At 43.5% G+C, this 16082-nt stretch overlaps 1 protein-coding gene across 1 annotated transcript; it reads right to left on the bottom strand.

The window, feature by feature from the left end:
- Positions 1-2252: 2252 nt before the first annotated feature.
- LOC141629613 (uncharacterized) lies at positions 2253-2738 on the bottom strand. Its single transcript, XM_074442589.1, has 2 exons — positions 2661-2738; positions 2253-2486 (listed from the first exon to the last, which is right to left on the bottom strand). The coding sequence occupies exons 1-2, from the start codon at positions 2736-2738 to the stop codon at positions 2253-2255; spliced, it is 312 nt and encodes a 103-aa protein (XP_074298690.1).
- Between the last annotated feature and the right edge of the window lie 13344 nt (positions 2739-16082).

Raw genomic sequence — 16082 nt, 5'->3', positions numbered from 1 at the left:
GGTCACTGTTTCATCCTAGTGGCAATTGACTATTTCACCAAATGGGTAGAAGCGGCTTCCTACACTAGTCTCACCGCTAAAAACGTGGAAACGTTTATACAAAACAACATCATCTGTCGATACGGTTGCCCACATGAGATCATTGGTGATAATAGATCACATTTCCAAGCTGAGATTGAGCAATTGCTAGCCAAGTACAAAATTAGGCATCACCACTCTTTGCCATATAGATCACAGACTAATGGCGCGGTAGAGGCAGCAAACAAGAACGTTGTCACAATTCTCAAGAAAATGATTGACAACTATCGAGATTGGCCAAGCAAGATACCCTTTGCTTTGTGGGGATATCACACATCTGTTAGGACGCCCACTGGGGCTACCCCTTTTTATTTGACTTACGGCATGGAAGCTGTACAACCAGTCGAGTTAGAGATACCATCCTTGCGTATTTTACTCGAAAGTCAAATCCCAGAAGCCGACTGGAAGAGGGATAGATATGAAGAACTCATCCTCCTGGATGAACGTAGGCTACGCGCCTTGCACAATATCCAAATATATCAAGCACGTATCAAACGTGCTTTCAACAAAAGGGTTAGGCCCAAGAACATCAAAGAAGGAGACTTAGTACTCAAGTCGGTTAGAGCTCTTTTACCTGTCGATCCACGGGGAAAATTCAAACCTAATTGGGCCGGGCCATTTCTAGTCAAATCAATACTTCCAGGGGGTGTGGTTAGGATCACAGACCTAGATGGGAATCAGTTTTCCAACCCGACAAACCTCGACCAACTAAAACGGTACTATGCCTAGAATAGGAACAAAAACGCGCCTCGCGTAACCTCACGTGTCGCTCTTGTGACACTAAATGAACGGCCCCTTGCCAAGCTGAAATAAGCTAATGTCACTCTACTCTTGCATTTTGACAAATTTGTCATCCTCATATCATCAAATAAACTAAACTGCACCTTCAGAGTAAGCAAAAAGCTCATGCTTATTTTCTAAGTTCATTACAAGCTCTTGCTTAGAACAATTATTCTTTTACATTTATTCGAACTACGCGCAAGGGTTTGATTTCATTTTTTTAATGAATACGTAGACAATCCTTCACGGGATACAACCCATTATTTTAAAATGTAAATAGAAGGACATTTGCATTGCATTTGGAATTCGGCAAGAATAATAAATATAAAATCACAACGGTTTCATAACCATTTAATCTTTTTTATTTCATTCTTTTTTCTAAAATAATACGCTACATAATAAAAATGAAAATAGGCTAGGATTCTAAAAACCCCACCTTTTTATTACAACAATAATAATAATAATAGATAATAATAAAGACTTGGGTTATTCCTCTATCTTCCCTTTGCCCTTGTCATTCTTGTCACGACCTCGAGCCGGACGCTCTTGCGCCACTTCGGACCTAATCACCAACGGTCTTTCTGTAACACCCCCATTTATTTAAGGGCCTGGACTAGGACTCCTCAGATAAAGAAGGGTGTTACCATCTCGGAAACCCGAGGCAGTAGATAACAAAGGGAAAGATAAACAGTACTTTAAATTAAAAGTTCACAAATGTTTACAACTGAAATGAAACATGTCTCAAAACTGGAAATAAATTCTGATAGCTAGACGGAAATAAAAGTGGGCTAGCTCTAAGTCAGGTCATCCATGCTCTCTCCCCTGCCAGCACCAACTGTCTCAACAACCTGTCAATCTGCTTCCCAGTAAATGGATCATCACAGGCGTACATGAATACACAGGGTCAACCGCGAGGTTGAGTAGGTAATACGATATAAATAAAGAATGCAATGCTATAATCCTTCATTCTCAACTCCATCACACACATCCCCGGAACGCCCAGCCATACCGATCCCCGGCAGACTATATCAATCGACCGTCGTCGATATACCGGCTAAATGGCCGAGGGACACCAGGGCAAGTCCTGCAGAACCCGCCTGGGCCTTAATCGCAACAATCTCATCTCCTCTAACTCCAACTCCGATGCAAATGCAATGTATGAAACATATGAAATAATAATGCTCAACAAGATAGATAAAATAATCAGATATGTCATATAATCACCGAACATGCCAACTCTTTATAATCGCAAGAACTCAATCTATCAAATCTCCAAGCATCACCGTGGGTACCAAAACATATTTTCTAGTATAAAGAACTCATGGACTTAGGCCCATAAAACAAAATGTTACATTCTACCCTTCTAAAAAGAAAGTTACGTCCCGGAACTTACCTCATGCAAACAAGTGTGGATAGCTTTCCCTCATGGAAGCCTCAGTCTCCCATGTAGCTTCCTCAACATTGTGGTTAGTCCACAAGACTTTCACCAAAGCTGTCTCTCCATTCCTGGTCTTCCTCACTTTCCTGTCCAAAATTTCCTTAGGTGTCTCCAGATAGGACAACTGCTCATCCACCTTGATCACCTCAGGACTCAACACATGTGATGGATCGCTCAAGTACCTCCGCAACTGGGAAACATGAAAAACATTGTGAACTCTGGCTAACGCTGGTGGCAAAGCTAAACGGTATGCCACCTCTCCAACTCTGTCCAAAATCTCATAAGGTCCGATGAATTTCTGACTCAGCTTTCCTCGCTTCCCGAACCTCATAACTCCCTTCATCGGCGACACTTTGAGTAGTACCTTTTCCCCCACCTCGAAAGAAATGTCACTTCTCCTAGTGTCAGCATAGCTCTTCTGTCTGTCCTGGGAAGCTCTCATCTTTTGCCTAATATTTTAAATAACTCGGTAATTAAATTAACTAATTAAGAATACGACAAATTAACGAATTATAACGATTAAACCTACGACAAAACCGTTTCAAAACTAAAACAAATCGTCATCACCACCGTCCCTTCACACGGACTCCCACGCTCCCACACGCCGCCTCTAGCCCGTGTCAGCCACCAGCCCAAACCCCCAGTTTGACCTAGCCACCAACGACTGCCCCCAACAGGGTCAACTGTTGCCGGCGAGTCAAACCAGGGCCGTCGTTTGGCCTGGTTCACCACCGTGCCTCACCAACCGCCCCCTGTTCTCGACTTACAACCACCGCAACCATCACCTATCCCCTGCCAAACCACCACAGCCCTGCTCGCCGTCAGACAACGCACCCAGATGCCGTGGTGCCGCCGTTTCAACCTCCCCTGAGTCCACGGTGGCACCACCCCAAACCTAACGCTCTAAACCCGCCTGAAAACCCATATTTTAACCCGTTGCTACCCTATGTCGATGCCGCCTTTCCCTGCCACTACGACCGCCTAAAACCTCTCTAACAACCACCAACACACTCGACACATACCACACGACTCCCTTACCCCGTCAACGACCACCAGCATCGCCTCCCTAAGACACACAACAACAACCAGAACCCGACAGACAAAACGAAAACAGAAGGGAAGGTTTGCACTCATACCTTTTCTGCCACCACAACAGCCACCAAGGTCGCCTACGGACGTCGACAACCACCTTAAAGTCTTCCTTGCTGCGCCGTCAACACCCACACTCACTCTCTCTCTCTCTCGATTTGCGTGAAGGTTGAGGTTGATGTTGATGAAATGAGGGAGGCGGGTGAGGGAGTAGGGTTTTGTAGTGTTAGGGTAAATTTAGGTTAAAACATGATGTTGGGTGTTGGGTTAATTGGGTTAAACATGTTATTGGGTAAACTCAAATGGGTCGAGGGTAAATGGGTTAGCTCACATCTCGAATTCCATATAACCCGTCTCAATTAACTTACGAAACAACTCGATCTTACGATACAACACGAGTCAAGTAAAATAACTTACGTAATTCTCGACTAAACAATTAACCCGACTTAAATAGTAATATAAAATACGGAGTATTACACTTTCTCGAGGCCTAGCCCTACCATTCTTGCCAATCACCATCTCCACGGCAGGAGAGGTCTTCGGTTTCTTCGAAGTATGAACAACTCGAAACCCGACTTCTTCCTCTCCCTCAGTCAAATGCTTCTCTTTCTCTTTCTCCACCTCGCGCACCTTGTATTCAACCGGCTCGCACTTCCTCAACCTCTCGCGTTCTTCCGGAGTAGTAGCTTTCCTCCATCGCAGATAAGAATCCGACACCCATAAGGCATTAGCAGAAGAGTTCAAGAACCACATGTTCCTTTGGGCCCATTTGATGGCCCACTCCCTTCGGCTCTCTGTAGTAAGCGCCACGGCAGTCTGCGGGATGGTATCAAGCTTCGGGATCGTCTGCTTTAGTCCAACCTATCTCATCAGCCTTTCCGGGAAGATGCACACCATGAATTCCAAGCCAGGAATGCGCACAGATCGGGTAGGATCCAAAGAAGACTCTCCAGTGACAGATTTGAGGTGCCACCATGGTACAATCCACCTAATCAAGGGGCCATCATCACTCTTCAGTTTGTTCTCCCAATAATTACAGACTCGGGTGAAATCCACCATGTAAAGCCTGGTCCTCATTGCAATCGAACGAGCATGATAAGAAGGAACATGAACTGGGGGCTCGATCAATCGAAGCAGTTCCATAAGCCACACCTACCAAAAGCGGGTATCAGACATCAAAAAAAAAAAAAAAAGAAAAAAAAAACACGAAAAAAAAGAAAAAAAGGAAGATGTTCTTTTACCTGCAAAATAACGGGACTTCCCAAGTACGGTAGGTCATGATTGGCTTTCCTATTATCCAAACCCAACAAGATCTCTCCTAAGCATAAACAAGCTGGGCTCCTGCACAGCTCCATTTGCTCAACTAGGCCCAAAAGACGAGGATCACCTCTCAAGTCTTCATCAACATGCTCTTGGAAGACATACACATGCAACAAGCAAAATCCAAATGCCCTTCGTCTAGCAACATAAGAAACGGTGGGGTCGGCCCTGTTAATAAATCGGTCAATGAAGTCCAACATTCGCACTCCTTTCGAGGTCACTAGACGGTCCACCTCAAGTCTTGTTAATCCAAGCAAATCTCTAAATTTGCTTTTATACCCTTGCAAAGTAGAAGGAATGGCAGGCAAGTGTTAAGGGTCCCACCTACCAATCGCAGCAATTTCTTCAGGAAATGGGCAAATATCGCCTCCAGGGAACGCAAAAACATGATAATTCGGGTCCAGGTAATCAAGACAAGCATCCAAGAATGGTTTGACAACCTTGATAAGCTTCAAGCTCAACAATGATCCAAGATTATAGGCGCCCATGTCATACTTCTCCATGTTGGAAAACTCATTAGTCCACTCTTTTAGGCGAATCTCCAAACTATTCATGATGAGTGGTTATATTGAGGATTTTATGTAATAAGACGGAGAAGAAATGGAAGAATTATGTGAATAAAAGCCCTATCGACGTCTCTATTTATACTAATTTCTGTTTCGAAAAATCGCGGAGCAGAGACACACACTGGGAACAAAGCGCACTGCGCGCCTCTTCAAAGGGATGCAGCTCATGCTGCGCCTCTTCCTCAGCTAAACTTCTGTGATTTTCCGCGTTGGATCTTTCCTAAATTCCGTGACGAATAATTTCCTATTCCTACGGGTTATTGTTTTGGTAAATATGTGGAAATTACCATATTTCGTGTTTCCTAATTCCGTGGGCACGCATCTCGAGGTGATATCAACATTTTCGTCATTTTACCACACTTGTACTTTTTCATTTGAAGAAATAATTTTCAATTCCAATTTAATTCATTTCAAAATTTATATATTTATTTCATTTATATATTTCTTTTATGTCTTTTTAATCATTTCATTTCTAACTTATAGGGTTCTATTTTACTTTTTTTAGGGGGTAACCCTCCCTACCGTCCGATCACATTTCCGGCAAAATTTTTGCATTTTTGCATTTACTTTTTGCGTTTTTGCATTCTCTTGAGTCGTTCGTGTTGCGATAATTTAGGCCATATGTATATACAAATGTATGCTTTGTGTGATTTCTATGTAAATTTCGGTAGCATGACGGCGTAAACCGTCATCTTCCAAACCTGTTCAAAGCTAACCTGCAGGTACAAGCAACGCAACCCAGCAGCAAAGGCACTTAGGCCGTCATATATACAACCAAAAAGGGAAATGTACAGCAAACTGGGGGCTCGAGCCCCAAGCAAAGTCCAAAATATCCAAAATAAAGGTCCAAAATGTACAGATAAGCAAAATACAAACAAAAACAAAACAAAACTACTGCCGGTCGCCCTCCAGCTCCGCAACCCTTGCCGCGAGAGCAGCAACCTCGGCGTCCCAAACCTCAAGCTCCCTCAACAAGCGAGCTGTCTCCTCCCGAGACTGGGCCAACTCTCGCTCCAGCTCACGGTCCCTCTGTAAACAACAAAATTGGCTCATGTCAATCATTTCAAGCAATCACAAGGAAAATCAAAATAAAAAATGGAATGGACACAAGGTTCATACCTGACGACCTCGACCGCCGACAAGTGCCTCGACGGCAGTGGCTCGCAGCCGGTTGGCCACCCTCCATAATGCCACAAACCGAGACGGCGCAACCTGCATTTTCAAGAAGAAGTTCTCAATAATCGAATAAGTTCAATCAAATGTGTTCTTACACAAAAATTATGCAAATTAGAGGCTCACCCTCCGAATCAGATGCTGCCAGTCGTCCAGGCCAGCATCCGTCACAGCCACGTCAAAGTCACGTAGCTCGGAGATCATCGTCCTCCCGGTCGCGTCAGTGTACTTGAGGGTCTCGGGGTACTCTGGGGGCTCGATGCCCGCCGCCTCAACCTCCTGCAAAGTCAAATGTTTCCCATTAATCGATGATCTTTCATCGTACTCTCAAAATCAAGTAAATAAGGAGAGAAAATATGGTCACCACAACCAGCCAGTACGCCAACCTCCTTAGAGGAACGCCGAGTAGTCTTCTCCAGGAAAAAGGTGGGCGTCACCATCAACGCCAGCCAAGTCAGCCTCCCTCTCAGCCTCAGAAGGCTCCCTGAACATTGTCCTAGGAGGATCGATGGGAACCGTCAACACATCCCGAGAGCACTGACGAGCCAAGCGCTCGCCCAAGTACCACACAGGACCCATCGACGTCCTCAACAGCAGCCGGCTTGAGCTCCTAGGACGAAGGACCTCAACCATAAAAGGAGGCGCTCCAGCGTACTCCGCCCAAGGCCTAGGCAGCCACTGGGACAAGACAAACAAGGAATCATTGTTATGATCGATTAAAAGTAATGAAGAAGCAAAATGAATATAAGTGAGATGCTCACGCTGTCTAGCTGAAGAGCGTTCACGTCCCGCCGGTAAACACCGTGAGAGGAACGCTTGCTCCTCGTCCTGCACATCACCCAATCCCTCACGACGGGATATGCTCTATCCAGCGGCTCCGTCCTGTTGGGCGAGAGGCTCGGAAAGTAGGAGTACACCCACGCCTCTAAAGCAAGATAGTCAATATCGATCTTCCGTAATTTGATAAGAAAAAGAATCGATTTTAGTCTAAATGAAGGTTCAAACCTCTAGCAGTAGTCCAGGTCCTACAGCACCAGGAGAAGTCCCCTTCTTCATCAACTCTAGGCGAACCATGGCCCTCATGAAGCGGATGAGGAGCGCAAAACCAGCAGTGACCCAGTCCCAACGCCCAGGGAGCTCAGGTCAGAAAGGAAGGGAAGAAGCTTCGTCGACAGCCTCTCTCCCTTGTCTCCGAGATAAATCGAAGACAGAAACCACCAAAGCCACAAGCGGGCCCTCTGCTCAGCAGTACAGGGAGGAGGAGCCGTCTCTCTCCCGTCAAACGTCACCAGCGCCGGGGTCTTCCCCGCAAAGTAGTCTCGGACATAGGAACTGGGCACCAAACCAGGCACTGTAACAGCCTTCGGCGACAAGTTCCAGCCGATCAACCTCCTAGCCTCGGCCGAGTTCACCCTCATGGCAGTCTCCGGCCACTCCACAGCCTTAGTCCCACACGGCAGACCAGAAATCATGCCGTAGTCCTCCAGAGTGACTCCCACCTCACCAAAAGGCATGTGAAAAGTGGAAGTCGTGTCCCATAATTGGTCCAAGAAAGCACGGACCAGGCTAAGGTTAGACCGCAGCTTCCTCTTCGCGATATCCCTCCAAGCCTGCACCAAGGCACCAAACTCTCCACGCTCGATCATGGCGCGCTCCTCCGCCGACAGCCGCTCGTAGCACTCCATCGCTGTCGTGTAACCCGAGAACGACCTGATGTTCCCAGCCTCCTATTGTGATTTGAAACAAAAGCTATCTTTAGTTTTTAATGAAAATTGGAAAAGATATGAGCAAATGAAATGAAAGAAGGTGAGTGATGAGTAATGAATTCAAAAATAGCAAACTCTTCACAGGTGACCATCTGCAGCCCAAAGCAGGTGCCTACTCTCCCAGGTCTTAGCCCATGTGGGAGCTCCCCTCAGCTGACGACCTCCTCGTCCAACGTTGCCCCGCTTCGGGGCCTCCTCCTACTCAAAAGCCTCCTCCTCACAGACCTCGTCCCTAGCAGCCATCACCGCGGCGGTGAAAGCCTTCTCCAAAGCCTCCTCGATAACAACAGCGTCTATCTCCATGTGAGCCCTCCCAGAAGTAGAAGCCTCATCACCTGCGATATTAAAGCAAATTTAGGCCGCATCACGTGACGACGAGTCTTGGTTAAGGGATTTTCGAGCCTTCAGAAGCCCTGAAATCGCTCCTTTCTCGCCATGTTTGGCCATATTCTCATAAACCCGATCACTCATATGGTAATTAGGGTCAAGTCAAGCCTAATTTGAAGCCTAGTTCCGGATTCGAGTCGAAAGTTCGGCAGCATTTCGTTATAACGGCGATTATGCCCTAGAAAAGTGTCCTGAAAAATCCGTCACAAACCAAAATTCCAAGATGGTAGGAAGTTTACCCATCATCCAAGGATTCCGAATATCAAGTTTCATCGCAAATGGGCAATCCTAAGGCTATTTTCGAGGCAATTTGCGGTCTAGCTGTGAAACCGTCTCAATTTCATTCAAATGCTCAAAACTCAACGAAAATTCGAAACAAATACATGGTTATGTTCCTTATAACACCAATTATCCATTTCTAATGTCAATTTTACAAGGCAAATGCATTTGGGGGAAAAGCCCCAAATTTTTGAATTAATTGGGTTTAAAACCCTAATTTTTTCGACCTAAATTGAGCAAATATAGAAGTTTAATGCAAGAATGAGACACATACCTCGATTATTCATGATTAATGCAAGCTTTTGGATCGAATCTTGGCGGAAATGGTTAAGATTTGAGAGAGAAAAGGATGATTTGTGTTTCGAACAAATGATCGCAAACCCTCTGTTTATCGCGTTTTTACGCCGAAAATACACCCTTGGGAACAGACGCAGCAGGCGCTGCGCCTATTCCAAGAGATGCAGCTCTTGCTGCGCCTCTTCCTGGTGTTCCCTCCATACGAGTTCTCAAAAATTCGTTATGGGTTCGTTATTTGTGGGCCCATCTTTGGTGCGCCTCTTCCCCAATGCTATTTTATCTTTTTGGTCCCTTCAACGATTATCTTTCGTTCCGGCCCGTATTTCTAAGCCAACAGCAGACTATTATACGTTATTTATCGCTTCCAAGACCTTGCCTGTCAGAACGAGCAGATATTCCTTCACAGGTGTTTCGACACGCCTTCATTATATTTCCCCCAGCGAGAGTACACGGATAGACTTTCCCTCTCGAGACATGGAGATTAGTTCCCGATTATGTTCCTCAACGAGAGTTCACGACCGACAATCACTTCCTCTCGAGACATGGAGATCAACATCGACCCCGAATTCTTCCGAAGTTTGTTTGAAGCTGAACACAAGCATATTTCTCCCAGCGGTTCCAGACTGTGTCCTGCTGTCTTTCATTATTTCCTTATAATCCTTCAGACACCAATTCATCTTCAGGCCCAAGAGTTTCGCCGAAGCATCTTCAGTCCCGTTTCGTTCAGAAGTCTCGGATATGGTCTCTACTTATGGCTGGCGAGCCTCCTGACGTAGTCTAATGGACTTTAAACGACCCTCCCCAATAGTCGACAGACTCTAAAATGTTCCCGACGACAGGTTCATGGCTCAGACCCCTTGAGCCGCCTCGCGTCGCCATAGTCGTCAGATTGTAATCTTCGATTGACCTGATGGCTATACTTTGACTTTCGCCTTGTCCAAGCCTCAGTCAAAGTGGGGGCTCTGTAGATACCTCATTTCTGCACCTCTCGCAAACTACCCGGTGATGATTGGGCAGCATGTTTGGTACGCGGAACGATTTTTGACAGTTCGTAAGTTTATCGTCAGCAAGTGACTGCTCAAACACTAATGTCTACCTCTTAGTTGTCATCTACTCGCTGATACGGTCGTTTTGTCATTATTTAGAGTACATTTGGAGTCCGGGCCTAAAACCGTCTTCATTTTCTGATAACCGTTAAATCCCGAGTCAGAATGTTCTGGAACGTTCCGGATATTTCTATTCCATATTTTATAATTATTTCATAATCTTTATTCTTTGGTAAACAATTTCCCGTAATGTTCTACAAAATATTAAGGAAAACCAAATTATTCCGTCCTTCCATAACTTAAACACGGAAATCTTTCTTCCGCAGGAGGAAACCACTTAGGAACAGACGCAGCAGGTGTTACGCCTCTTCCAAGAGACGCAGTGACTGCTGCGCCTTTTCCCAGGTCCTTTTCTGCGTATTTCTCGTATCTTTTTCATATCTTTCCGAGATTCACTTCCAAAGTCTCTCCGAAAACCCTAATTTCTTCGCGTGATTAGTATAAATAGGAGCCTTCCCTCCTCATATTTCTCACGCGAGTGTCCGCCCTTGTCTTCTCCCTTTGCATTCTAGACCTTTGTTCTTTACTTTTTGTAATCATATTGTAAGGTTTATGTCGAAGATACTTGTTAAAACCGATTTCTAAAACCTCTTTTAAAAACCTTTTTACGGATTATCAGAAGGCAAACCGTCGAGAAAGGACGCAGCAACTGCTGCGCCTCTTCGAAGGAGCGCAGTACCTGCTGCGCCTCTTCGTGAGGCTGCCGCAGTTCCTGCTTCCTTTCTTCTTCCTTCGTCCTCTTTATTCGTTTTCGTTTGTTTTCGTTAATTCTTCGATACAACACCATAATGATCTCATGTATATTATTTATCACTTATTCACACGTATAATTCATCATTAAATCCGACTTAAATCCCTTATAATCTCATATTTGCTGGTTTTCGTCATTAAATTCAACCCGGATTGTAGGAATTCGATTTGTTCATATCGGGTTTCTGGAATTCGATGTTTGATATATTTTCATCTGTCTTTTGTCGTATTTGTCATTAATTTGTCACATGTAAATAACGTTTTAATCACTTTCATCCGAGTAAGTATATGTTAATTAACCATTAAACTCACCAATTTACATTAACGATTTGCAGTTCCGGCTTCACAGCCAAAACTCACCCTTGGAGCGACGCAAAGAATCGCCGCGCTCTTCCGCAGGGCGCCTCGCTGCGCTGTTCCAGGATGATTTCTGTCTCTGAACTCCGTTGTTGCTTGACCTAGTTTAATTAGCTTATGTATAATTGACTATTACTCGTATTATCGCCTACTGATCTGTTCTTTAATTCTTTTATTCTTTTTTCTCTCAAATTATCCGTTTCAAAGGTATTTTCGACATAAATCAATGAAACCCGATGTAATTATTGTAATTTTTATTGTAATTTTCTATCATTGTAATATTTATCACATTTGTATGATTTATTTACGTGTTTTCACATGTAATTAAGCATTAAATCCCTACTTCGACCCAATTGTATGCTAAATTAATTGTTAACCAACTTAGTCTAATTATTACATGTTAGGATTAAAACTTGGATGTTGCATTGTATGCATATAATCGACGATATATCGAGTATAGATGATGTCCCTAATCATTAGTAGAGGCCGCTATCGAGGCGGACGGGATTAGATGTTCGATCAAAAGAGCTTCCTAATACGTACCCTCACCCCTTACTCCAGATCTCTGTGAACATCTTTGTTCATTAGCATCCACGAGAGTCATTCTAGACATAGAATGCTAAGGGTAACGATTGCTTAGTGTTCATGTCACTACTTTGTCTCTTGACATGACACGAGGTATTCGAACGGTTTCAATTTCCCATAAAAAAATGGTGGCAACTCCACAAAATGCAAACGCTTGTTCTCTCTCCCAAGCGCCCCCGTGGGCCCCCATTGTCCACACACAGCAAGAGGGAGAAGATTCTTTACCTATTGATGATTCTTTTCCTGATGATTCTTTGTTTGCTGTTTTGTCTTCTATTGTTAACCAAGAACCTTGGTATGCAGATATAGCTTATTACGTTGTCAGTGGCAAGCTGCCGCCTGACCTTTCTCATTAGCAGAGGAAGCGTTTGCTGTATAACGCTAAGCAGTATTTCTGGGATGATCCTTATTTTTTTAAGGAATGTGCAGACGGTCTTTACAAACGGTGTATTCCGCAGTGGGAGACCAAAGTATTCCTAGAAGGCTGTCACGCATCCTCTTATGGTGGTCACCACGGTCCATCGCGCACCGTGGCTAAGGTACTTCTGTATGGTTTTTACTGGCCTACTTTGTTTGCTGATGCTAAGGCTTTTGTTTTAGCTTGTGACGCCTAAAACAATCAGGGAATATTTCAAGGAGACATGAGATGCCACAAAATGGTATCTTAGAGGTCGAGGTTTTCGATGTCTGGGGCATTGATTTCCAAGGCCCGTTCCCATCTAGTAAAGGTAACGGGTATATTTTAGTAGCTGTTGATTATGTGTCTAAGTGGGTTGAGACTATTGCTTCACCTCATTGCGTTGCCAAGAGTGTGATAAATATGTTTAAAAAGATCATATTTCCCCGATTTGGTGTCCCTAGGGTCGTCATTAGTGATGGGGGAATGCACTTTAAAGAAAAGAAACTAAATTCCATTCTGTCTAAGGTTGGTGTTCAACATCGGCGTGGTTTGGGGTATCATCCCCAAACTAGTGGTCAGGTCAAGGTCTCTAATCGCGAGATTAAAGAGATCCTATCTAAAGTAGTTTCTAAATAACGGAAGGACTGGAGTCTCAAATTAGAAGACACATTATGGGCTTACAGAACTGCCTTTAAGACATTGATTGGTGCATCACCTTATCGGTTAGTCTACGGGAAATCATCTCATTTACCTGTTGAGTTGGAATGTAAAGCTTGGTGGGCAATTCGTGAACTTAACTTTGATCCTAAATTGTGTGGTCAGAACCATCTTTTGCAGCTAGATGAACTAGAGGAGTGTAGGCTCAACGCCTATGATAGCTCGCGCATTTATAAGGAGAAGTCGAAGAGATGGCATGAAAAAAGAATGTTACCTAGGGAATTTCATGTCGGGCAGAAGGTGTTGCTGTTTAATGCCCGACTACGATTATTTCCTGGCAAGCTGAAGTCCAAGTGGAGTGGTCCTTATACGGTGACAGCAGTCACTAAATTTGGATCCGTTGAGCTAGAAGGTCCCGAGGAAAATCGGTTCAAGGTTATCGGGCAATATGTGAAACACTATCACGAAGCAAATGAAGCTGACAATCGTTTTGAAGTCTTGTACTTTGACGAGCTTGACGCGCCAGTTAATTGATGCCAGAAAGGTCATGCGGGACCTCTTAAACCTGCGCTTTCCGAGAGGCAACCCGGACTGCTTTGTTGTACTCTTGTTAAACTTTTTTTCTTTCCTTTAGCTGTGTGTTAAACTTTAAACGCCAAACTTTGCGTCCTTTGTATTTCCTATGCTTCTTATACGCGTTTTGCAAGTGAAGCAGCTCGATCGAGTGGTTTTTCTACTCGATCGAGCATTTTTGCTAAGATTATTACTTGATCGAGCAAACTGCTATCCTCGATTGAAATGCTGCAAATCACGTTCTCGATCGAATCCCTGTTTTAGCAGCTATTTTCCATCTGATGAGCTTCTGTTAGACTACCTATGACCTCCCATGTTCATGGTCGGTTTGGGGAGGTCCCTCTTTACGCCGTCTTGTAAGTTTTCCAACTCCTGTTATCCTTTTCTTCTTAGTTTGCATTCCGTTCCCTATTTTTGGTACAATGAGGGCATTGTACGATTTGGTTTGGGGAGGTATACATCCATATATGTGTCTTCATGTTTTCTTGCATTTCCATTTGCACGTCTATTCATTTTCGCATGCATCGTTGTTTTAATTCAAAAATCACATAAAATTCAAAAAATTTCACGTTTATTTTGAGTCGGAACGTTTGAACTTTGACGCTACATTGAATCTTTATATCTGCCCTGCACATTCTTGATATATTGTTGGCATGATAATGTGCATAATCTACGATTTTTTGTTTCTCTCTTATCTGAACGAATAGACTTGACTCATGTATTGGCAAGCTACATTACATTCTGAGGTTAGAGCTTTATAAACTAGTGATGTTCATGACCGGTTTCATGTAGGATGTGAGTAGTATTCTCTGTAAGGCATGTAACATCAATTTGAATAAGCATGAATCTGGTCCTCTTAATACCTGTATGCATTCGGTTTGTGGATGGTGACACATGTTAGGAGAGGGAGTTCCCTTTATTCTATTCTACCCATGAGCCTCACATAGCCAAACTGTCCTTTTGTCCTATTAGCTACAGTCTATAATTTTGCCTACCCTAGCCGAGCTAGTGATGAGTAGCCGTTTGGGAAGCTTTACTGCAGTTTGGTTATATATCTGATTTCCGAAATCGGTGGAAGAATTGAAGGGAATAAAAAGAAAAATGTTGTGTAAAAGAAAAAAAAAAGCAATAGAAAAAAGAATTGAAAAAGAAATATGAAAAGAAAGAAAAAATCATATGCGGAAAAATGAAACAATTGTATAGATGATTTTCACTCCCATGTCTTATTTGTATCCTATGGGGAGTTGACAAGTTTACGGAGTATTGTGAGTTGAGTGCATCTAATTTGCACTGTTTTGAATTGTTATATTGACAATTTGGATGCAGTTCACAATTTGGATCCGCTGTTGCTAGCCGGGCTATTAACTCCACATTTCAAAATTCATCTTAGCCCCTTCTTACCCATTACCTCACTTAACCAAATGTAATTCCTCGGCGTGTGTCTTGGTCATTAGATTGGTTGGAATGCATATGTACGGTTCTAGAGATTTTACTCATGTTAACTGCATGCATGTTCTTATAGGTCTAGTTAGGTGAGTGTCTTTACTTCTTCCTATCTTTCACTTATATACTCACTCTGTGCTTAAATTTGAGTTATGAGCGACCCGTGAGAGTCCGATATCTTTGAGTCTTGCAAGGTCGATGGTTCAGTAAGTTTGAAACATTGATTTAATTCGTTTGCATTTATCACTTGCCACTTTGTTAATTGTTGCATTAAACTGGTTTTGGTAGATGATTTGTAGCTGATGCGTTGGTCATGTACCACTATTTGTTCTTAGTTGCATTCATAGTTTGCTTGGGGACAAGCAAAGGTTTAGTTTGGGGAGATTTGATACGTGTATTTTATATAAGGTTTTTACCTCATGTTTACACGCATTTCTGTACTATTTTACATGGCATCTAGCTACAAATACCGCCGAATAGTCTACTTTGGTTTGTCTTGCGTATATTGCAGGTACGGACCGGAAAGAAGATAAATCAAGCCTAAACTCGTCCCATTTGCATACATTTATGGAGAACAAGGAATTGGAGCTCGGAATCCATCACTTTGAAGACGTGTGAGCTGATTTCGGAATGTGTCAAAGTGCGTTATGCGCTATTATAACTCGATCGACCTCTTTTCAGTCGATCGAATGATTTATCTCTTGAAGTTTCACTCGATCGAGTTGTTTTCATACTTGATCGAGAAGGCCATTATAAGAAGTCCTCGATCGAACGGTTTTTCCATTCGATCGAGAGGAATTACTACTTTGTTACTCGATCGAGTAGTTTATTTCCACTCGATCGAGAGGTTTTGTCCGGTAATTATGTTTTTGCCTTATTCCGTATGAGCTTTTGTAATTAGGCTATTGTATTAGGTTTAGGAAGAGGATTTTCGTGTGCTACTTTACGAAGTAGACTGCGTTACTCTTGGTCTCTCTTCCTCACTTATACTCTGCCCTTTACTCTCTTCTATTTTTACTCTAGACTACCCGGATTCGG

Source organism: Silene latifolia, chromosome Y (genome assembly GCF_048544455.1).
Source record: "Silene latifolia isolate original U9 population chromosome Y, ASM4854445v1, whole genome shotgun sequence".
Taxonomy (NCBI): Eukaryota; Viridiplantae; Streptophyta; class Magnoliopsida; order Caryophyllales; family Caryophyllaceae; genus Silene; species Silene latifolia.
The sequence above is the reverse complement of the archived record's forward strand: the minus strand, read 5'-3'. Positions and strand labels throughout refer to the sequence as shown.

What these genes read in the sequence shown, in the direction of transcription:
- LOC141629613 (XM_074442589.1), bottom strand. Translation starts at nt 2,738, where the DNA reads ATGAGAGCTTCCCAGGACAGACAGAAGAGCTATGCTGACACTAGGAGA. An exon ending in CTTTCGAGGTGGGGGAAAAG is followed by an intron (nt 2,487 to 2,660) that starts GTACTACTCAAA and finishes CATGTTTCCCAG; the next exon opens with TTGCGGAGGTACTTGAGCGA.